This window comes from Crocodylus siamensis, chromosome 4 (genome assembly GCF_052110815.1).
Source record: "Crocodylus siamensis isolate JL-2025a chromosome 4, ASM5211081v1, whole genome shotgun sequence".
NCBI lineage: Eukaryota > Metazoa > Chordata > Crocodylia > Crocodylidae > Crocodylus > Crocodylus siamensis.
In genome coordinates this window covers 226,663,770-226,687,969 of record NC_143398.1, presented here as the reverse complement: position 1 = coordinate 226,687,969, position 24,200 = coordinate 226,663,770, and the positions used below count along the sequence as shown (strand labels likewise).

At 44.6% G+C, this 24,200-nt stretch overlaps 1 protein-coding gene across 1 annotated transcript in view; it reads right to left on the bottom strand.

The window, feature by feature from the left end:
* LRP1B (LDL receptor related protein 1B) overlaps positions 1 to 24,200 on the bottom strand; it is a 1,602,836-nt gene that overhangs the window by 890,777 nt on the left and 687,859 nt on the right. Inside the window, exon 6 of the mRNA XM_090045827.1 lies at positions 9,197 to 9,454. Within this exon, the coding sequence (XP_089901953.1) occupies positions 9,197 to 9,454 (258 nt within the window). The remainder of the gene's footprint in view (positions 1 to 9,196; positions 9,455 to 24,200) is intronic.

Below are 24,200 nucleotides of genomic sequence, written 5' to 3'. Positions count from 1 at the left end.
GGTCGTTCCTTAAGGAGACGATACTCAGGGCCCAAGGGGTGACCATCCCAACAAGAAGCAAGGGGTGCAGGAGTGCCCGAAAGCCCCCCTGGGTCACCAAGGGTGTACAGGAATGCCTGATTGCCAAAAAGGCAGTGCAAAACCGGAGCAAGGGGGGTGCTATCTCCTAAGAGGAATATACCTCCTCTGCTCAGGCCTGTAGGGGGGCTGTCAGGAAAGCTAAGGCGGACATAGAGCTAGGACTTGAGGCCAAAATCAAAGATAATAAAAAGTATTTTTTCAAATATATAGGGAGGATGAAGAAAGCACCGGGAAATGTGGGGCCCCTGCAAGATCCTCTGGGCAATCTGGTGGTTGCGCCAGAGGAGAAAGCAGACCTCTTTAACTAATTCTTCACCTCCGTTTTCTTGTGCAGGGACAGGGACTTCTCCACTGTGATGCAAGATGGACTCAAGGGGAACGCCTCCAGACCTCAGGGTAGGGAGGACTGGGTTAGAGAACTTCTGGAGGGGCTGGATGTGTTCAAATCAGTGGGTTCAGATGCTCTCCATCCCAGGGTGTTGAGGGAGCTTGAAGGGGTTATTGCAGGGCCCTTGGCACAGCTTTATGAGTGCTTGTGGTGCTCAGGCCAGGTGCCAGATGATTGGAAAATAGCCAACGTGGTCCCCATTTTTAAAAAAGGGAGGAGGGAGGACCCAGGCAACTACAGGCCTGTCATTCTTACCTCAATCCTTGGGAAACTCTTTGAGACGATCATCATGGAGCACATCTGCGATGGGCTGGCTTCAGGGATGATGCTCAAGGGCAACCAGCATGGTTTCATTAGGGGCAGGTCATGTCAGACCAACCTGATTGCCTTTTATGATCAGATTACAAACACACTGGATGCAGGTGTGGCCGTGAATGTAGTCTTTCTGGACTTCAGCAAGACCTTTGAGAACGTCTCCCACCCCATCCTCATTAAAAAGGGGGGCGACTGTGGCATTGAAGCCTACACAGTCAGATGGATTGCAGATTGGCTGAAGAATCATACTCAGAGGGTGGTGGTGGACAGGTCATATTCAACCTGGGGAGAAGTGGGCAGCAGAGTCCCCCAGGGCTTGGTCCTTGGGCCCGCGCTGTTCAATTTCTTTATCAGTGATTTGGACGACGGGGTGAAAAGCAACCATTTAATTTCACTGATGACACCAAAAATTGGGGTGAGGTGAGCATGCTAGTAGGAAGGGAAAGACTGCAGCAAGACCTGGATAGGTTACAGGGGCGGACTAACATAAACAGGATGCATTTCAATACTGACAAATGCAGGGTGCTTTGTCTGTGAGGGACCTTTGTCCAAAGCTGTCTACAAACTGAATAAAGCTGTTATGAGCAATGTGTGCTGGTGTTTGCTCCTTGCTTGCTCTGGCTAATGAGTAACATGATCCATGGGCAATTGGATCATCATCTCCCTAGTCATTGGACACCACATGGAGTCAGGGTCTAACACTGGGGAGAACTTGTATTCCAAAATTCCACATGTGAAATGTCCCAATGTATATTTATCATGAGAGACACTGACACAAAAGAAATGAAACAATCTGAATAACTGTCAACTGTGCAGTGCCACATAAAGATACATGAGCTAACTCTGAAAGAGCTCAGGTCATGAGTCAGGAAGTGTGATTGCTTATAGGGGTGTGTGGGAGGGGGGCGGGGCACAGCCCTTTACTTTCAGTTTGGTGCACCCCTGCACTAAATAGTGCATGCCCAGAAGAGGATTCGCATCAGTTTGACCCAAGTTCACCCAACATTCGTATAACTCATGCACTTCAGCACGGCTTTTTGGCACCTTTATCGAATCAGCTATTAGTATAAAGAGCCAAAAAGCCCCACTGAAGCATGTGAGCTGTACAGACACTACGAAGCTGGGTCAAACTCATGCAATTCCTCTTTTGGTAAAGAGCTATTTTTTCCCCACATTTTCCCCACTGCTTGTATGGCCATATTAGCTAATGTAAATTAGCTAAAGTAAAATGTTCTATTAATATGGTTTTACTGCTTCTAGCTAGTTTGTTTAGCATTATGCCATGCAGACATAATATCCAGTTTACATGGCAGCTCTACAGCTAGTTTTTGGACAAAAGAATATTTTATAGTCTATACACCCTCTTCAGGGTACATTAGCCAGAGGGCAGAGTTGCAATACTGCAGTACTCAAGCTAGCTCATTTTAAACTAGCTTAGGTAGTTCTAGCAGGACTGCATTGTGCAAGGTAGATGTACACTGAATAGCACAAAGTATTCAACTCCAAATCAACTATATGACACGTTTTTCAAATATGTGACTAGCATTTCAAAGCAATAGGATCACATTAGACTGAAAAGATACAGAATGTCTTACTGTAAACAATAACAGGGATTAATGATTCAGGTAAAGGAAGTGGAACCTAAAGTACTTACATATTTTGTACTCGGGAATACTTTCAATAAGTATGTAAATGTTGTAACCAGTGAGAAAAGTCTCCAGGCCAGCATTGCCCCATCACAGGACTTTATTCAGAGGGCACATCTGATGAATAGAGGATAAGGTTGCTGAAAAGAAGAGTGCTTTGGAAGGGAGTCTTGAGTGTCATGTTGTGGTTTAAGATGGCAAACTAGGTTGTTTTCAGAATTTGAGCCTGGAGTTCAAAAACTAGGAGGCTGGTTACTGAAGGATCAAACTGGGGCTGTTTGTGTTCCAGCAAGGTAAACCTCAGATCTGGGAATAAAACTGAGTCTCTATTTTAGAGATCTTAGGGACTTGTCATTATCTCATCTGACCTCCTGTATAAACAAAGAACCTCGGCTAATAATTATGGCATAAAGCTTCTGTTTGGTCTATAGCACATTTTTTAAGGAAAAAAAAACAAAAAAACCCTTTTTCTTAATTTCATGACTGCAAGTGATGGGGAGTCTACCATGTCTCTCAGTTAGTTATTCCTCATAGTTTAAAAAAAAAAACAACTACATCTTATTGGTAGTCTGAATTTGTCTAGCTTCAGCTTCAAACAATTGAATCTTACTTTGCCATTTTCTGCTATATTAAAGCTGTGTGGAGTCAGAAATTTCTTTACCATGAAGGTGCTTAGACACAATACTTGAATCAAGTCTTCATCTTCCCTTTCACAAACTAAGCAGATTCTGCTACTTAGACTCTTGCTATCAGGCAAAACATCTAAACTTCTGTTCATTCTGATTGCAGCCATTTTTTTTTTTTGTAACCATTCCCAATTTTTCAACAGCTTTTTGAAAATATGGACATTAGAACTGGGCACAGAATTCCAGAAATGGTTTAATCAATGAACAGTTACTTATATTGCCATAGCAGCAGTTCTTTCAGATGCATTATCAAGAATGGTTTCTATCTGGCTAGATATGCTCTTTATGCTCTTTATGGAAGTGGAATCTTTTGAATAGCAGAATCTGTGGTGGTCAGGCACATGGGTCAGGCATGAAGACCAGGAAGTTCAGCTGCGGGCATAAAAAGCGGGCAGCTGTAACCTACACTTTGCTCTTTCATCTGTAAGCATCTTTAAGGAGCAGGACTCTGACTGGCAGGGACAGATGGTCCATCTTCTTAAATGTGCAGCCACCACAGCTGTGACCCTGGAAAATACTTGGGGTGCTGTGGAAAGACTGAAATGCGGAGCAGATAATGCAAGGGCCCTTACCTAAAACTCTAGATGCACTGAGATGCAGAAGTAGGCATGTTGAAGGTCAAGAGCTATTTGAATAGCACAAAGAATCCGGGAAGGAGATCATAGAGGGAAGGATGCCTCAGTTAATAATCTGAAGCAATGGACAAAGTGACAGAATTAGAGGACCCCTTTTTCATTTGGGACTAAGAAGTAAGGGGAAATAAGGTCTCCAAATTCTGGAAACACTTCTACCTCCACTCACAGTTCAGCTAGATAGTCTACCTCTTACTTTAATAAATCTGTATGGAGAGGGATTTCTGTAAAGAGATAAGGAACAACTTGGAACTATCTTGGAACTTAGAACAGTCTTGAAGGTTCCCCAATACAAGGTTATCCAGGTTCAGGTCTGCCAGAAAGGAACTAGGAAATTCTCAAAAGGCAACTGGAAGAAGAAAGATTTGCAAGTGATTCAAGACAGATATTTACTAGGGCTGTGGGAAGCTTCAGTCCCTGATTTGATTTGGCAGAGATTTGGCCTGATTCACTGGCCGAATCTCCAAATCCAAATTGAATCATAGGACCTTTTGAGCTCTCTGAATTGAATCGGAACCCTCCAAATAGATTCAGAAAGATTCAGAGATTTGAACATAGAGACAACTTTAAATGTTTTTTCTACATATCTCTAAGTAGCATCACTGTGATGCTGGCATGTCTGGAGTGTCCCACAGAAGCACAGGGGTCTCCCCAGTGCACTTGGCAGCAGACCCAGAAGTAGACCAGAAGTACTTCCGATCCAATTCTGGGTCTGCCAGGGAGCATGCTGGGCTTCCCCCCACTCACCCTTGGCTCAGTGACTGGTGCCTCCCTGGGTTGGGGGGGGGCACTCAGGGTCCCCCTGTGGCCAACTGCTGAGCCAGGGGGACATGGGGAAGCCCCCAGCGTGTTCCCTGGCAGACCCAGAAGTTGACCAGAAGTACTTCTTGCCCACTTCCTGGTTCGCTGCCGAGCATGTGGTGGCCCCCCCGCCCACTCCTGTGGGATGCTCCGTGAGCCCCAGCATCGCAGTGTTCACAAGCTATGCCTGATACCTCAATGTATGTAGAAAATACTTTTAAAACTGTGTCTATGTCTGAATCACTGATTCTCCGAATCAACATCGAATCTTCCAATACAGATTCAGCCAAATCGAATCTGCAACAATGATCCAAATCAATTAATTGAATCACTGTCCCTGATTCAGGCTGAATCCAAATTGAATAGGGCCAGCTTTGCACAACCCTAATATTTACCTAAGCTTTGAGCTGTGGAGCAGTCAGCACAGAAAAAGTGAAATGTCCTCCTCTTCCAGACAGAATCTAAGAAATTTCATTGTAGGTAGTACTGAGATCGTGGTCTCTGTCAGTAGTATGGTGGGTCTCACTCCAGGAATTTCCTCTTTGGAACTAAGGTATGTAAGCCCATGGGCGACTGATGCTGCCTTAGTCGGGGGGAGCACATGCCCCTGCTCTGCGGCTGATCCTGCCAACTGGGGGAGGGTCCCTCCAGAGCCAATCTTGCTACCCTGGGGTGTGTGAATCCCCCACAGCCTATCTCACTGCCTGGGGGGGGGATCCCCATGGCCGATCTTGCTACCTGGGGGGAGCGGGACCCCCCCATGGCCAGTCCTGCAACAGCTGATTGCTGTAGCCGATTGCTGCAGCTGCTTCCAGGAGCGGCTGCAGCGATCAGCCAGCGCTTCCAGGGGGGCACCAGCACTTCTGCCTGCCCCCCCGCCCATTGCTTAAGTTGTGAGCACGGCCAGTTAGGGGGTGCACCAGCACTCTGAGGGGGTGCACGTGCGCCCCTGTGCATCCCCTACACATTGCCACTGTGTAAGCCCCAAGATCTCAACACAGTTCCTGAGTTTCAGATATTCAGTTTCAGAGAATATTATCTGTTCCACTATTAACAGTGCTCATTGCCATCAAAATGCAAGTTTCTCAGTGGATCTCCTGTGGGAGTCCCAGTACCTGCAGCTAGTTTCTCTTCACAGCCACAGTAGAACCTATTGCTCAGGATTTCACATTAGCTGTAAGAAATGCCACAAAAGCTGTCAACTAGCCCCCTTAATGAAGACTTTCAGTTCCCACAGCAGGTCCTTTGGGAGTTTAGCCATCAATAGGACAATCAGTCCCAAAGGAAAAAAAAAAAATCCTACGTGACACGTAGAACCTATTAGTTTATCATTCTCATCTGAAGGCTCATGGAGGTATACACATTCCTCCCAATGAAATATGTTTTACTGAGACTTTCTCCCCAGGGATAGATTTGTCTCAGTATTGCTGCCTATATGTTTCATAAATCAGAATAATGCCACGAGAAGGGTGCTGGTAGAAGTATTAAAGGCTTTTACAAGTACTTAGTATCTCCCGTTGGCTCTTCAGTAATTGATGTAATTAATGATGAATTAATTTATCTTGTTTGAGCAGCCCATCATTAGCAGGCATGGCTTGTCATCCTAAGGAAGAAGGCTGTAGGGAATCTAGTGATCTATGCTGTTTTTACAGCATGTCCTATGAGTGGTAGGTCTCAGAGTAGGTCCAGAAAGAATTTTCTTTCATCTGCAGAGGTGATGGATGCAGAAATCACTGCCTTATCTGAAGAGCACAATTAGATTGCTGAACTTTGGGGCATATCTAGTGACAGGACATACACAGTACATGCTTCCTCTCCCTGTAAAAATCAGTGTCGAGCCAAGAATTGAACTGATTGTTATTGCTCTTAATGTAAGGGAGATCTGGAGACTACAGAGTGTCTGGAATAGATATTCACCCACAGATGGTAGTAAGGAAAGCACATAGGTGGGTAACAGGTGGGATGCTTTGTATGTGACCATGATGAGCCTCCTTATTTCTTCCCTAACTTCCACTCTGGCTTCCATTACACCAATTAGATGAGCAGAAAAGATAGGTGGTAAAGAGCAATGCTCAATGAAGGAGGCTCTGCCTTGTGCCTCGGATGGCAAATAGAAGTTAATTTTCCTCCAATGAAAGGGTCATTTGTCTGGCAAGATATTTATCAGTACTAAAAGGTGTTTTGTTCTGTAAAACAATCTTTCAGTAAAAGCTAAATCTCTTACTGGTCCAAAAGGATGTTTTCGTTGTCCCATCTACCAAAGTGATGCTAATAAAGAAACTTTTCAAACAAAGGTTCTGCATGCATGGTTTCTTGTTCTTGTGGGGCACGTCCGCATCATCTTCTAATACATTAGGGAGGGCCCAGTGAAGTATAGTCAACCTATTCTCTGAGCACTGAACTCTAAAAGGGGTACAATAAGCCACATAAAAGCAGCACTGAGCATGCTGCAATAAGCTCCCTGGCTTGGCAAGCTTATTGGTGCATTTCCAGCACCATAGTAAGGTGGCTAGCATATGTGGAGTATGTGTGCAGTGCTCCATTGTGGAGCTTCACAGCCAAGCCAGGAGGCATTTGTACACAAGCCTTTAATGACCAAGAGCAACAAATGGAAAATTTGTCTCTGTTAGGTTATGTTAAGTTTATTTTTCTTTTTAAAAGGTTATGGGTGTGACCATAACATTTGGTTTTGTGTGATCTGCCAGAAAGCCTGCATATCTGCACAAACAGGCACAATAAGAAACTGCTGAGGCTGGGAATCTTTAGTTTCTGTTAGATAAACTGAATTAATTTTGAGTGTCAAAAGTAGACACTGCATAATGAGGAAAAATAAGAGGGACTGCGTGCATGTGAGACAGGGAGAGAGAAGAGAGAAGGAACATGCCAAAATGTAATCCGCTGTAAACTTTGGACCATAGCCATGAAAGAGCCTATCCTCCCTTATAGGATACAGTTGGAGTTACTACCATCCTGCAAGGAAAAATGAGGTCCTGTTGGGACTTCCTTGATTACGAGTGCCAGTTGGATGAGTTTGGGGGGAATAAGATTATTACGGTGTTTCTGAAGTTCCAATTAGGTGTTGGAACAAATCTTTGCAGCATAAAGCCAGAAAAAATTCAGTACTAAAGTAATTAGTCCAAATGTCTAGATGAAAGGTTTTAGAAAACATATTACAGAGTCCACAAACCTGGATATGCAGTATATGAGAAAAATTGATTCACTCACTGTATTCACTTCATATCCATATTTTGGCAAACATAAGCTAACACAAACCCCAGCACTGTGCAAATTAGTAAGCCTTTCATACTTGGAAAGCACAAGCAGAAAAAAGTTACAGAATGGAACTAGGGAAAAGCTGAGCATTCAGGCTGCACTTTGATGATTACTAGAGGGCATACTGTTAAACACAAAATATTAATTGTGTCAGGTAATTCAGCTAACTGTTTTCATTGTATACAATAATGAGAAAACAATGACAAGTGCAATTAGGGCACACACTTATAGTCATACTGAAGAGATGAAGTCACTCCTTGGATTTTTCACAGTTAAAATCAAAAGACATCTGAAAGCACAACACGTAACATTCCAATAAAATAGGTAAAAGCTCAAAAAAGTGAACCATTATTAACATCTAGAAAAAAGGCTTACAAAAGAAGCACACCTCCCATTTAAAAAACGAAGAACTCTTCATTCCTAAGAACTCATCCAAGGGAAAGGGATGGTTGGTGGGGGATATTTTGTGGAATCAAGTTCCTTTTCCTACAGGCATGCAATATAAAGAGCAGTTTTCTTGGTGATCTAAAGTGCAATTGTGAAACCTCAAAGGACTGGTAGCCTAAGTGCAGAAATTAATCATAGGACTGATATCTATAACTTGCAGCTGTCCCCATCTTCATAATAGTTCCAATCGAGCCTTTGATTTGAACAGTCTCATAGCTGATGGTGAGGGGGCTTGAGATCAGATCAGAATTATCTAACTGGTGTCCATTTCTCCCTAAAGAGTTTTTTTTAGCAAAAGAGGGCTAATGCAAAATGATGAAAATTTCAATTCAGAGGCATTCTACAGTCGGCAATCCACAGTCTTTCTACTTTAGTTAAACTGTGAAGTGGAATAACTCAATGTGAGGGTGGCTTTAAAACTTCCTAGTGGAAAAGTGAGAAACTTCCAGTAAATTAGGAAATATTACAGTAGCATTTGAAAACAGTGATGCTCTGTTAAACTATAGTAAATGTGACAATCATGTGTATAAGTTGCTAATTAGCAGTTTATCATTTGTCTGGCAGTAAACAATCATTTTCAAGTTTTATCTATCAACACGTCGTGGGCAAGAAGGCATTTTCAAGTTTCTTTGTCATTTGTGCTGGCTTGCTTTTTGTAATATTATACCTATTACACAGTGCATAAAACTCTGTGAAAATTCACAGGGTTTTTTTTGCCAATCATGCTTATGTGTTAGTGAGGGGAATAGCAACCAAATGCCTCTGTGGGCTTCAATGTTTAATGCATAAGTCAAGTAACAGAAGTTATCAAAATATCAGCAACACTAAGCTCCAAAATAGTTTTCAAGTCTGTAGGAAATGTAGGAAGAACAGGCACTTTGCAGTGTTTACTAAAAATAATCTATCTAACAAAATTGAAATACTTACTGTGGAGATATTGGGCAATGTTTATTATCCATTCGTCTGTTAATCTTCCGGCTTTTGTTATCTTGATACATTTCAACTGACTTGAAGATTCTCTCAATTCAATCCAACAAATTGTATCCTCGTTGTAAATAAAATCCAATGTATGAATTCCAGTTCCTTTTACTGAACTTTGGGTAGACACTTTACTTCCATTAAGATATAATACTTCAATGGTTTCAGAGTTTGCAATCAGAAGAATAGGTGGTCTATCATTAGGCTCTAAAAAAATAAAAGGGGGGGGGATTTAGTTGACAACAAAGAGCCACATGCTATTTCCATCTTTTTCAAGAGAAATATAGTATTTGTTTACCTGGGCTGTCTAGTTAAAATACTTCTATACAATACATTAAAAATATATTTTGCTTAGAATATACCAGAATTTCTGAGTTTAAATTAAATAATATTTTATCTGGCTGTTTCTTATCATTCACTCTATCAAGAAAGAAAATGAATTAGATTGAATCAGTGTTTTCATGTACCTTCAAAACATTTTTATTAGAACATTTTTATGTGCAACTCATAGGAGAAGGAAATAGGATCAAATGTGTATTATTTTTATCAAATTACAGATACTTTCAGAGATCTGAAAACAAAAACAATAGGAACACCTGACTTAAGAAAACTGCCAAGACATTTTACTAAACTTTTGTAGCAGACATTGTTAATGGAAATGGATAGATAGTTTTTCCCTACTTTGTTGGAGATTAGAATTCAACAAAGTCCATTGGGCTGGACTCAATGATCCTCCGGGGTCCCTTCCAGCCCAAATGTCTATGAAATCTATGAAAGACTGAGTCCACATTGAAATGCTAATAACTTAGTGAAAATGGACTACCTGATAGAGGTGATAACTAACATCACTAGCTAGAGGTGCAAGGGTCTATACACTAGAATATTACTGCCAAAGGAAGTAGCAGAAATGTACCAGAAAGAGAAGCAGTTATGGAAAAAATGCATTATATACAACTGGGGCTCTTACAAAGAACCCATTCCAAATGCTCATACTCCTGGATGTTCCAGGACAACTTTTAGTATTAAAAATACATCAATTTCCCCTTTAAATTACTGTTCTCAAAATGACTAGCATCTTGGAATGAGTTTTCCATTGTTCCAACTAGAATATGTTTACCAAGAAATAGTGGAGGCAGCCTAGTGACAGACGATTTGGAAATGCTGAAGTACTTATTTCATAGGCAGGGTCAGGTTCCAGACTACTGCATCTGGCAGCACAGTTTGAGGAAAAGGGAAGCAGCCAACAGTGGCAAAAGAACAGGTGGGGGACTATTTAGAAAATCTGGATGTGTACAAGTCCATCAGGCCAAATGTGATGCATCTGAGGGTGCTAAGGAAGGTGGCTGATATGATCGCAGAGCTGCTGGCTATTATCTTTCAAAACTATGGTGATTGGGAGAGGTCCCAGATGATGGGAAAAGGGCAAATATTGTGCCCATCTTTAAGAAAGGGAAGGAGGAGGACCCAGGGAACTGCAGGACCAGTCAGCCTTACCTCTGTCCTCAGAAAGATCATGGAGTAGGTCCTCAGGGAATTCATTTCTAAACACTTAGAGGAAAAGGTGATTGGGAACAGTGAGCATGGATTCACCAAGGGCAATTCATGCCTGATTACCCTGATTGATTTGTAGGATGTGATGACTGGCTCTGCAGATGCACAGACGGCAGTGGACATGATACACTTGACTTTAGCAGGGCTTTTGATAGTCTCCCACAACATTTTTGCAAACAAGCTAAGGAAGTATGGGTTAGGGGAATGGACTGTAAGGTGGATGGAAAACTGCTTGGATCATCAGGCTCAAAGGGTAGTGATTAATGGCTTAATGTCTATCTGGCAGCTGGTCTCAAGTAGAATGCCCCAGGGTTTTGTTCAATATACTCATAAACAATCTGGAAGATGGGATGGAGTATATCCTCAGCACGTTCACAGATAATAACAAGCTGGGGGGAACAGTAGATATGCTAGAGGGTAGACTTAAGTTTCAGAGAGACCTAGATTAATTGGAGGACTAGACCAAAAAAAATCTCACGAGTTTCAATAAGGACATATGCAAAGTCTTGCACTTCAGACAGAACAATTCCATGCCCTAGTACAGGCTGGGGATCAACTGCCTAAGCAGCAGATCTGCAGAAAAGGACCGGGGGGTTACAGTGGACAATGAGCTGAATATGAGTCAACAGTTTGCCCTTCTTGCATGGAAAGCTAATGGCATACTCAACTTCAGTACTAGGAGCACTGCCAACAGATCGAGGGATGTGATTCTTCCCCTTTATCTGGTACTGGTGAGGCCACATCTGGTGTATTGTGTCCAGTTTTGGGGTTCCCACTACAGAAAGGATGTGGAAAAACTGGAAAGAGACCAGGGGAGGGCAATAAAAATGGTTAGGGGGCTAGGGCACATGGCTTCTGAGGAAAGTCTAAGGGGACTAGGCTTATTTAGCCTGAAGAATAGAAGACTGAAGGGAGATTTAATAGCAGCTTTCTACCCTGAAGGATAGTTAGAGAGGATGTAACTAGACTGTTCTCAGTGGTGGCAGATGGTAGAACAAGGAGCAATGGTCTCAAGTTACAGCAAGGGAAGTTTTGGCTAGACATTAGGAAAAACTCTCACAAGGAGGGTAGTAAAGCACTGGAACATGTTACCTAGAGAGGTGATGGAGTCTCCATTCTTGGCAGTTTTTATGACTTGCTTAGACAAAACCTTAGCTGGGGCGATGTAGTTGAAGATGGTCCTGCTCAAGGTAGGACCATCTTCAACTACATCGCCCCAGCTAAGGTAGGACCATCTACAGGACCTCCTGAGGACCCTTCCAACCCTAATTTTCTATGATTCTATAAAGTAGTTGGTTGCCATTGGAATTTGGGATTAGAGATTTCCACTCAGAAAATATGTAGTGGGCACACCTACATAAGATGCTTTACTGCACAAGTAGCATATTTACTCACGATTAGAACAGGTTTTTTTCTGTGCAGTAAGTGAGCACATCTACATGTGCACATATTTACTGATCAGTAAAGTGCTCTAATCACAAGTAAATTTGCTACCTGCAAACGGAAGTAGCAAATTTACTTGTGAGTAGTTACTGAGCAGTAGTGCATGTGTAGTCAGCCCTGTCACTAGGGGCCTAGCCAGCCTCAGCACAGCCCTAAGGCCCTGGGGCTGGAAACCTCCCCAGCCCCAACCCCTTTAAAACCTACAGGCAGTCTGGAGCATTGGACACAAGCAGACAGCCTGTGGTCACACCTGGCACAGACTGCAAGACAACTCAGGCAGCCAGCCTGCACCCCAGAGCTGCTCCCTGGCATCACAGTGCCATGCCGACCAGCCCTGCAAGCTGCTGCTGGCATCTGCCAGGCCTGCCAGCAGCCAGGCTCAGCTGCAGCTGGCTCCTGGTCCCCAGGACCCACTCTGCCTGGCCACAGGCAACTGCTAGCAGCCTGCCCAGACTCTGCAGGTGCTGCCTACCATGGCTGTCAGTCCTGCACCAAGCTCCCATGCTGGGTGCTGCAGGCACTGGCTGTCACTGCCAGGGACAGGGCCTGGAGCAGCCATGATGCAGGGAGGCAGATGCGGTGGTAGGAGAGCTGCCATGTGCTGCTCCAGGGTGCTGCATGCTACTCCCAGCCAGAAAACCACCTGGCCAGGGAGAAGGGAGAGGGGCTCCTTTTTAAAGACGACTGCCAGCTGCACGCAGCTGTGGCCAGAACCTGCAGCTCCCCCTGGTGGTGGCAGGCTACAGGAAGCAGGAGCCATTTGCTGCTAGGAGCAGCAAATCAGCTCCCACTTCCCTGTGCATATAGATGCCTGCCTAGAAGTGTTTACTTTCGAGTAGTTTACTCAAAAGTAAACTGCTTCTGGATCAAATGCATGTGTAGATGTGCCCCATGTCATGGTAAAGAACAAGTCCAGGAAGCATTTCAGAAACATATTTAAGAAGTGAAATGTGACCAGAAATGAATCATTTATCCCTATAACCTGACATGCTTTGACTGAAAAAAATGTTGCTAATAACTTTTAGCAATATGCAAATTAATGAGGTACAAATATTTAAAATATAAAATGATTTATTACATGAATTCTTAGATGGGTACTTTTATTTATTAATTGGTGCTGCTCCTAAGCCTGGGTAAGTGGGGTGGGTTAGGTACCCAACTTTGTACTGATTTATAAATACATGAGATGTATAAATTGTATAAGCCACAAAACTAGTTAAACTTCTTTTAGCATTATGATGGATGCCAGTGTAACAACATGGAAGTGAATCTTTCTAATGCTGTGCAAGTGGGTGGCTTAGCCTGCACGTTCTTGGTAGCCTCACTATGCTCCCCTGAGACAGTCCTCCAAATAAAAATACAGTCATTGTATTTCAAGTAATTCTACAAACAACTCTTGTGGTCCTGCTACAGGCACCAGGAGGGGTCCTTGGGCTCTAGCCTCAACACCATAGAGTGGCCCCTTCTTGATAATGAGTTTGTTTGGCTCACAGCTTGTCTCTTGCTTGAAAACTGTGCCTTCATACAGGTTCCCCCCACCCCTGCTCTTTCCTTTGCAAATTTATGCTTCTAGTGGCACACCCCCACAGCTGGGTTTCTTCATCAGGAGAGGACTGACTGCTCCCTCTTGAAGGACAAACCCACCCTATTACAAGCTGCATCCCTATTTAAGTCCTGCATTTACACTTGTGTTAATATATAGAATGTCCATTTCCGTTTGAAACAGTGCATAGCCACTTGCAAAGGAATCAGTTATTATTAGTCTCCGTTTCAAGTTTAAAAACTGTTGAAGAAATTGCATCCTATTTTTTCCTTCTAAACTGGACTGAACAACGCAGTTTAAACCTACATCGCTAGATTCCGATCAGACAATAATTGCTTACTGACACCATTTTGATCACCAATAGCAGATCAAGAGCATCACAATCAGCTTTTAGGCAGGGTGAGAGAAAGAGCTATTGTATCGGAAATTGTAGGGCAACCCAGCCTTTTATTAGTGTTTCATTCTGTTTACCAGAACAGATGTGTAAAGAAGTTGAAGTACACAGGCCAGATATTAGGAGTAACTACCATTAGATAGAAAAAAAAAATTATATATATATATATATATATATATATATATTTAAAATGAGGGCCAATAAATAAATAAGAAACAATATATGGCGATAAATCTATTAGAGGAGTTAAAATAAAAGCAAAACAGTAAGAGTGCCTAAAACAAGTATAAAAATAAAAAAAATAAGAGACTTAGAGGTCAGTCAATGTAGCAGCACTATGACTTCAGGTACAGTAGTAATGCCCCTAGTGGTCATGTAGCTCCTGATTTGCTGTGGTTACCTATTCCTCCCTCTGCTCTTTCCTGCCAAACCTTATTGTAACTGTTTAATTCAGAAAAGGGAAGCTGCCCATGCTCCCAGAGTGACTTCTTCTCTGTTGCTGATCAGTGTATCAGCATACCATGAGCCTCAGCAGTCCATTCCATGGCCTCTATCCTCCCCTACATCCATGCTTATGCTTTGCAGTCATTACCAGTTAACTGCCCAGATAAGCTCTGAGCCCTAGAGCAAGATCCAGCCCTTTCATGTTTCCATATCTTTAAGATTCTCAGTGGGCACCCAGCCTCAGTCCAAGGCCCCAGCTACCACCCTGCAGGTCCAATATCCTTCTCTCCAAGGTTTGGGATTCACCCCTCAAAATCTCCAAAGCTCCTGTTCTCTTAGGCATTCAAATGGGACTTTCCTCCTCCACTGCTACCACTGGTTAAACCACTGGTATAAACTGTAAGCAAGAGAATAAGCCTGCTGACTGTAACATAAACTGCCCCACACTAGATCCAAACATAAATCTCAGTTCTTGGCATTGCAACCCAAACCTGCCCCTATGCTCGTCATTTTACCCTGCAAGCCATCTATGCCTTAATTGCAGTTCCCCCTGTCAATTCAGGAGTCAACCCAGCAATCCTCTACAACCTTTCTGCTTAGGAGGTCTTTCCCCTCCAGTCTGCACGGTCAGACTCCTTCCCCAGACTCAACCTTGGGCTTATATATCTACTAAGCCAGACCCCTGGGAGTTGTCTGCCTTCCTTTGGCCAGCTGCAGGTGTCCCTCATTAGGTTTGCAGACTGACCTAACTGCTGCAGCAGGATACCTCTTCTGCAGCCTAAGCTCTGTCCTTCCATACTATTGCAGCGCTACTGGCCACTCTGCCTTGTTGCCTTATTGCGAAGCCACCGATTCTGCATTGGGCACCTGCAGCCTACCAGTGCCTTACTGCCTGGTCCTTCCTGGCTCCTGACAAACAACTCCCTGCAGCTGTTTGCCACCCTTAAAGTAACAGAGAATCCCTGGTTCCCTATTACAGTCAAGTCTACATTTTTCTTTTAGATATGTATTATCAAGTGAGTCACACCAATGATGAAATCCACTGGAACTTGTGAACAACTGTGAAGCGCACCCAGCACTTAAACAAGAAAACAAAGAATTCACTGAGTAAGGAAATAATAGAAACAACACAGAACTTAAAGCAATGAGAAGACATGGGGATATTTGAAAATGCAGCGATTGACAGGTTCATCAACAATGTTTCAAATTCCAGTGAAGACAAGTTAGGAATATATAAATAATTTTAAAAGTCGTTTTATAACAGAATTAGGAATAATTTAGAAAGATGTTATGATGCATCAGGATTCAAGTGAAGTTAATAAAAATATAAAAGCCTTTGACTGTGGCAGATAAAGCAAAGTAGAAATTAGGAAGATTTTGAAAGTGACAGTCTCTCTCAATAATCTTATTAAATACTGCAGCTTTCTTCTGTCTGGCTTCCAAAACATCTTCCTCATCCCTATTTATTCATTCCAAAGTACTGATTTCAAAATCATTTACATGGCCAATAGCTCTGAATATGTGCAGAATTACACAGATCACTTCACCATGTTCCATTTATGAAGCACAGCAAATTTGAAGTCTTTATCTCTTTCTTCTGTTGTGGCCCTGGCAAGTACAGGTTATATTGTTTCTGACACAAAAAATGAGGGATGATTCTATCTCCTTTTAAATAAGAAAGGGAAATACAGACTCACTATCAGACAAAGCTTCCAGACAGGGCTACACTGAGGAATAATTTCCCAGAAGGAATGGTAGAAACCTTATTACTTGTAACATTTCAAATGACACATGACAAAATATTAGTAACTATATAATTTACCCCTTCCAATGGGATTATACGATGAAATAAGGTGTTGAATTATTCTATACTTTTAAAAGGCCAGAATATATGTGCTTCAAAGTCTACGCACCACCCCCCCATCCACCCACCCAGCTTTCCTTCTGATGATTTATGATTTATCTATAAAAAATTGCTATCTAAATGTGTGGCATACTCCAGGGAGACATAAAATAAAATTAATTCTGTCAAAGGACATAGTGAGGTCAATGAAGGCTATACACAGGGCTTGGTGGTGTTTCCAACATTTTTCTTGGATCTGGTGGGAAACAAGGATCATGTCAATTGTCCCACAGGATGGTCTGAAACCGCAAGCGATAGAAGATGGTTCAGGAGGATGCAGACAAGGATTTTCTCTGCTGTGGAAAGGAGGGTGATACCTTGATAGCTCCTGGACATAGACTTATCTCCTTTCTTGAAGATACTCATGATTTTGACATTCTTCAGGTCCCTAGGAATCTCCTTGTTGTTCTAAATTCAAAGAGTAACTTTGTGGAGTCTCAGTACCAGTTCAACACCACCAGCCTTGTAGATTTCAGCAGGCATGTCATCTGGTCCAGTAGCCTTGTTCTTGGTTTCCTTGATGGCATGCCAGACTTCTTCTAGGATAGGCTGGTTGGTAAGGGATCCCCTTTTGTGGTATTGGGGAACGGACTCGGTGATGGAATCCATCACAGTTGATTCACTGTCCAGGAGAGCCTCAAAGTGCTGTTTCCATCTAGTGTAGATACATTTGTTATCTAGGAGAAGCATTGCGCCATCCTGCAATTGCTGGAAAATAGGACCACAGATGTTTGTTGTTGCCTGAAATAAACTATGTATGTCATGTTTCTCAGTGTAAAGCTCAGTTTCCTTGGCTTTATCTTTATTTCATGGCTCCTCTTCTGAGTTTCACTTTGAGATGATGATAAGTCTCATTCTTCTGCTGAAATGAGGTTTCATCTTGCTAAGCAGAATGATCCATTCTCTTCCAGTTGAGGAGGGCTTTCATCCAACTAGTCTTGGTATCAAGGGTGGTAACACCAATGGATTAATCACAGGCAATGTGGACAGTAATTATGAATCTCTTCCAGAGTAGAGTTCCTCAATTTTGCTTTCAGTTGTGGAAAGGGCAGAGAGCTTTTAATGTTGGAAATCCTTTCAGACCTTTGGGTCTTGAAGAAATCTGATGTTGAAAATCCTCTGCATTGCTTTTGGCTGTTTTTAGTGTGGTGTTTTGGCGTAAGCTGGATGTTCATAATGGATCTGAGAAGACGATGATTTGTCCAGCAACCATCACTTTCTTGCATGGCTCACATGATATGGGCATCCATTTGATCATGGGCTGTAACAATAACATAGTTGAGGAGATGCCAATATTTAGAGTGATGGAGTCTCCAGGTAATCTTGTATCTGTCACTCTGTCTAAAGATAGTGTACATAATGACAAGACCATGCTCTGCATACTTGCTCAAGAGAAGGATGCCACTGGAGTTAGCTTTCTCTACTCCGCCTTTCCCAGTGGTGCCACTCTAGAATTTCAGATCATGCCAGACACTGGCATTTAAGTCACAGAGAAGAATGATCTTCTCCTTCTTGGGAGTATTAATCAGACCATGATCAAGGTTGTGGTATAATTGTTCTTTGACATCATCATTGGCATAGTGTCAGGGGGTATGCAATGATGACAGCACCGCACTGGTTGTTTTTGGGCTTAAGACACAGCATTGTAAGATATTCATTGATGTCAATGGAAAGCTATATAAGATGGACTAATAAGCTTATTCTTAATGGTGAAACCAATGCTGTAAATAGTCTGTCCTGGGCTGATTTCCCCTTCCAGAAGCCTCTACCCTATCCCCTTAGCAGACTCTTGTCTGGTTGTCTTGTCTTGCTCAGATCTGTGATGTCAGTGTTGGATGTCATTAGTTCCCATGAGATGATGGCAGTTCTTCTTTTCAGTAGTTCTTGTCTCAGTTATCCATCAAGGTGCGAACATTCCACATTGCAGAACTCATTGCTTTCTTATGATGTTTTTGAACACAGACAATAATCCTGCTGGATGCTGTTATCCAGCTGGAAGCAGATAAGACAGCTTAGGTATAAGGCACCTTTTCTATCCCCTCCTCATATAGGATGATGAGCAGAGGGGATCCTGAATAGAATTGCTCAGTCATGGTAGCAGCTACCAAATTGCATTCTGATCCCAACCCATGGGATCCCAACAAGATGACCATCAATTTACCACTACCTGTGTGCAAATTCATGGCTGGAAACTTCCAGATCCACTAGTCCTGTCTCTGTCACTACTAGTCCACTGCCACAGGGCTTTTGAAGGTTGGTACAGGAGAGTGCTATTTCCTGTGGTAGAAGCCTGCATGTGACTTCAGTTAATATAAGGAAGCTGGTATGTGTAAACAACAACCACACAATCTTTACAGGGTGGAGAGCTGGACCTAACAGCAAGGGAGAATCCTAGACTACAGTAGACTTCCATTTTGCTGCAACCACTGAGCTCTTAACATGTTTTTCTTCCTGGGGTTGTTCATAGATTTCATAGATTTCATAGACATTAGGGCTGGAAGGGACCTCGGGAGATCATCGAGTCCAGCCCCCTGCCCAAAGGGCAGGAAGTCAGCTGGGGTCATAGGATCCCAGCAAGATAAGCATCCAATTTACTCTTGAAGGTGTTCAATGTAGGCGCTTGAACCACCTCCGCTGGCAGACTGTTCCAGACCTTGGGGGCGAGGACAGTAAAGAGCCCTTCCTTATGTCCAGCCTGAAACGGTCTTGCAGGAGTTTGTGACCGTTCGACCTCGTCATCCCTTGGGGCGCTCTGGTGAACAGATGTTCCCCCAGATCCTGGTGTTCACCCCTGATAAACTTATAGGTGGCCATCAGATCACCCCTGAGCCTGTGCTTTTCCAGGCTAAAGAGTCCAATGGCTCTCAGCCTGTCATCGTAAGATCTGTTTTCCTGAACTCTGATCATGCGCGTGGCTCTCCTCTGGACTCTCTCAAGCTTCTCCACATCCTTTTTGAATTGTGGAGTCCAAAACTGGATGCAGTACTCCAGCTGCGGACTCACCAAGGCCGAGTACAAGGGGAGAATGACGTCCCGGGATTTGCTTGAGAAGCATCTATGGATGCACGCCAGCATTTTGGTCACTTTACTAGCCGCAGCATCACATTGCAGGCTCATGTTCATCTTGTGGTCAATGATGACCCCCAAGTCTCTTTCTTCTGTAGTGCTAACCAACGTAGCACTGCCGAGCCTATAAGGGTGCTGCAGGTTTTTCCTCCCAAGGTGGAGAACCTTGCATTTTTCGGTGTTAAACACCATGAGGTTCTCATCTGCCCATTTGCTGAGCTTGTCCAGGTCAGCCTGGATCACCCGCCTATCTTCTAGCGTGGATGCTTTGCCCCAAAGTTTGGTGTCATCGGCGAACTTGGCCAGTCCACTCCTGACTCCAATGTCCATATTGTTAATGAAGATGTTGAACAGTATGGGTCCCAGGACAGAGCCTTGAGGGACCCCACTGGTTACAGGGCACCATGATGAGTGACTGCCATCAATCACAACCCTCTGGGTCCAACCACGAAGCCAATTTCCCAGCCAGCGGATCATGGTGGAGCCAAGGCCACAACTGGCCAGTTTGGCCAAGAAGTGATCATAGGATACCAGATCAAAAGCTTTTTTGAAGTCAAGATATATGACATCAATCTCTTCTCCCTTGTCCAAGTAATAGGTCACCTGGTCATAGAAGGAAATGAGATTGGTCAAACAAGACCTACCCGCAACAAACCCATGCTGGCTGTCCCTTAGAATGTTAGGCTGGGCCAGTCCCTCAAGGATGGCCTCCTTAATAAACTTTTCTAGGATCTAGGATCAAAGTACTGTACTTTGTCTAGAAGTTCCCGTCTATGACCCTGCAAGACTCCAGATGATATAGTTCTGAGCACCATTGGGACATGCAAACCTCTTCACCACTACAAGATCTCAGTCCATGGAGAGGTGCATCTCTCATTCCCTCATGCCAACAGTCAAGGTACTAAGGGGGAACCCCCACCCTCCAACATTGTGTTCAGGCATGCCATGTGTGGGAACCCTAGGACTCTTTCTAGCCTGGGAAAGACTCCCTGGGGTAAGGCATGCCAGAGCCAAGGGCCAGGAACACCACTCAACATGATAAAGAACAGTTGAACAGAATTGCTGCTGAACAAGAAAGTACAGTATCATAGTATCATAGAAGTAGGGATGGAAGGGACCTTGTAGATCTTCAAGTCCGACCCCCCATCTAGGCGGAAGAAAAGACTGGACTCAAATGAGTCCAGCCAGGTAGTCATCAAGCCTCTTCTTAAAGATCCCCAGGTTAGGAGCCAGCACCACTTCCCTAGGAAGTTATTTCCAGCTCCTAGCCGCCCTAACTGTGAAGTAGTTCTTACGGATGTCTAATCTAAATCGACTCTCTAATAATTTGTGTCCATTGTTCCTTGTCATGCCAGGGGATGCTAGGGGAAACAGTGTTTCCCCTAAACCCTACTGGTCCCCCCTAGTGAGTTTATAGACAGTCACCAGGTCCCCCCTCAGCCTTCTCTTGTGAAGGCTGAACAGGTTTAGGTCCCGCAGTCTTCCATTGTAGGGTCTGCCCTGTAGTCCCTGGATCATGCGGGTGGCCCAACTCTGGACCCTTTCACTGTTGTCCACATCCCTCCTGAAATGGGGTGTACAGAACTGGATGCAGTACTCCAGCTGTGGCCTGACCAGCATCGCATAGAGGGGGAGGATCACCTCCCTGGCTCTACTTGAGATGCACCTGTGGATGCGCGACAAGGTCCGGTTAGCCCTGCCAACCGTGACCTCACATTGTCGGCCCATGTTCATCTTGGAGTTGATAATGACTCCAAGATCCCTTTCCGCCTCCATGCTCTCAAGAAGGGAGTTTTCCATTCTATAAGTGTGCTGCTGGTTTCTACTGCCTAAGTGCAGCACCCTGCACTTGTCAGTATTGAAATGCATCCTGTTTATGTCACCCCACTCCTGTAACCTATCCAGGTCTTGTTGCAGTCTTTCCCTCCTTGCTAGTGTGCTCACCTCACCCCAAATTTTGGTATCATCAGCGAATTTAAACAGGTTGCAATTCACCCTGTCGTCCAAATCGCTGATAAAGAAATTGAACAGCGCAGGCCCCAGGACCGAGCCCTGGGGGACTCCATTGCCCACTTCCCCCCAGGTCGAATATGACCTGTCCATCACCACCCTCTGAGTACGACCCTTCAGCCAGTCTGCAATCCATCTGACTGTGTAGGCCACAGTCGCCTAGCTTTTTAATGAGGATGGGGTGGGAGATGGTGGCAAAGGCCTTGCTGAAGTCTAGAAAGACGACATCCATGGCAACACCTGCATCCATTGGTTTTGTGACCTGATCATAAAAGGCAGTCAGGTTGGTCTGACATGACCTGCCCCTAATGAAACCGTGCTGGTTGCCCTTGAGCATCATCCCTGAAGCCGGCCCATCACAGATGTGCTCCTTGAGGATCTTCTCAAAGAGTTTCCCAAGGATTGAGGTAAGAATGACGGGCCTATAGTTGCCTGGGTCCTCTCTCTTCCCTCTTTTGAAGATGGGGACCACATTAGCCATCTTCCAGTCACCCGGCACCTGGCCGGAGCACCACGAGTGCTCGTAGAGCCATGCCAAGGACCCTGCAATAACCCCAGCTAGCTCCCTCAGCACCCTGGGGTGGAGAGCATCTGGACCCACTGACTTGAACACATCCAGTCCCTCCAGAAGCTCTCTAACCCGGTCCTCCCCAACCTGAATTCTGGAGGCGTTTCCCTTGAGTCTGTGTGGCATCCCAGCGGGGAAGTCCCGGTCCCTGCACAAGAAAACGGAGGTGAAGAATTGGTTAAAGAGTTCCGCTTTCTCCTCTGGCGCAACCACCAAATTGCCCAGTGTACTTTGCAGGGGCCCCACGTTACCCGGTGCCTTCTTGATCCTCTCTATGTATTTGAAAAAGGACTTTTTATTATCCTTGATCTTGGATGCTATTCCTAGCTCTATGTTCACCTTAGCTTTCCTGACAGCCCCCCTACAGGCCCGAGCAGAGGAGGTATACTCCTCTTTGGAGATAGTATCCCCCTTCCACCAGGTGTACTCCACCTTTTTGGCAAGCAGGCATTCCCAGATGTCCTGGGTGAGCCAGGGAGGCTTTTGAGCACTCTTGCCCCCCTTGCATCTTGTTGGGATGGACTCCCCTTGGGCCCTGAGTATCGTTTCCTTAAGGAACGACCACTCGTCCTGGACACTGAGTTCCCCTGCCCTCATGGACCCCAGCGCCTCCCCCACTAGTCTGCTCAGCTTGTTGAAGTTGGCCCTCCTAAAGTCTAGCGCTACCGTCTTGCTGCAGGCCTTTGACACCCTGTGCTGTATGGTGAATTCCAGCAAGCGATGATCACTATCGCCCAGGTGATCAAGAACCTGGAGGCCCCTTACCAGGTCCTCGCCTGTGGCCAGGACCAGGTCCAACAGGGCATTTCCTCTGGTGGGACCGCGCACCTCCTGGATTAAGTGGAGGTCCTGTATCTCAGCTAGGAACCTCCTGGAACGGTCCGTCCTGGCTGACTGTTCCTCCCAGCAGATGTCCAGGTAATTAAAATCACCCATGACAACTACATCCTTTGCCTTAAATGCCTCTGCAAGCTGGCCCAAAAATTCCCAGTCCAGCTCCTCCCCTTGGTTGGGGGGTCTGTAGTATACCCCCACCGTCAAATTGCTCTCCCCATGGTCCCCTTGAATCTTAACCCATAGCACTTCAGCCTGCCCTTCCTCTGACCCCATTCTGCTGGCAGAGGATGTGTAGTGTTCCCTGACATAGAGTGCCACACCCCCACCTTTCCTTCCTTCTCTATCCTGCCTGTAAAGCCCATAGCACCTAATGCTAATTGCCCAGCCATGGGACGAATCCCATCATGTTTCTGTTAGCCCTATGACATCTGGGTTTGAACTAGCTATTCTGAGGGTGAATTCCTTCTATTTATTCCCCATACTGCGAGCATTGGTATATAGGCATTTAAGGCCTTGCAAGACTGTGTGTGCCACCCCCGTTTAGGGAGATGGTCTGGACCCCCATTTCTTACCTTAGCACTTCTTGCCTTTGTCACCTGTCCTGCTCGGATGGCGTCTCCTCGTCTTCCTGCGGCCCCCTCCCCCTTCCTGGGGTTGTACAGTCCAACCCCAGGAAGAAAAACATGTTAAGAGCTCAGTGGTTGCAGCAAAATGGAAGTCTACTGTAGTCTACGATTCTCCCTTGCTGTTAGGTCCAGCTCTCCACCTTATTAAGACTGTGTGGTTGCTGTTTCCACATGCCAGCTTCTTTATATTAACTGAAGTCACATGCAGGCTTCTACCACAGGAAACAGCACTCTCCTGTACCAGTCAAGCTTGGCTGTATCTCTAGCTGTGATATGATAACCTGATGCAGCAGTGGGTGGTGAAGACCACCATGGTGGGGTGGGTTACTGTGTTCTCCATGGAAGAGAGGGAGGAGTGGAAAAGGGACAGGGCTGGGTCTCCATAGGGTCTTGAGGTTTTGATTCAGTGACTTCTGCTGTGAGACTTGGGGCTGCTTCACAGTCACAGGGTGACTGGGGACTAGACTGATCAAATGGGACATGCAAATCTCACTGGGACCTCAGCTTTAGAACAACACTTACTTCAGCACCATCTGGTTGTGCTTGCTTTCTCTCACAGGTCTGATCC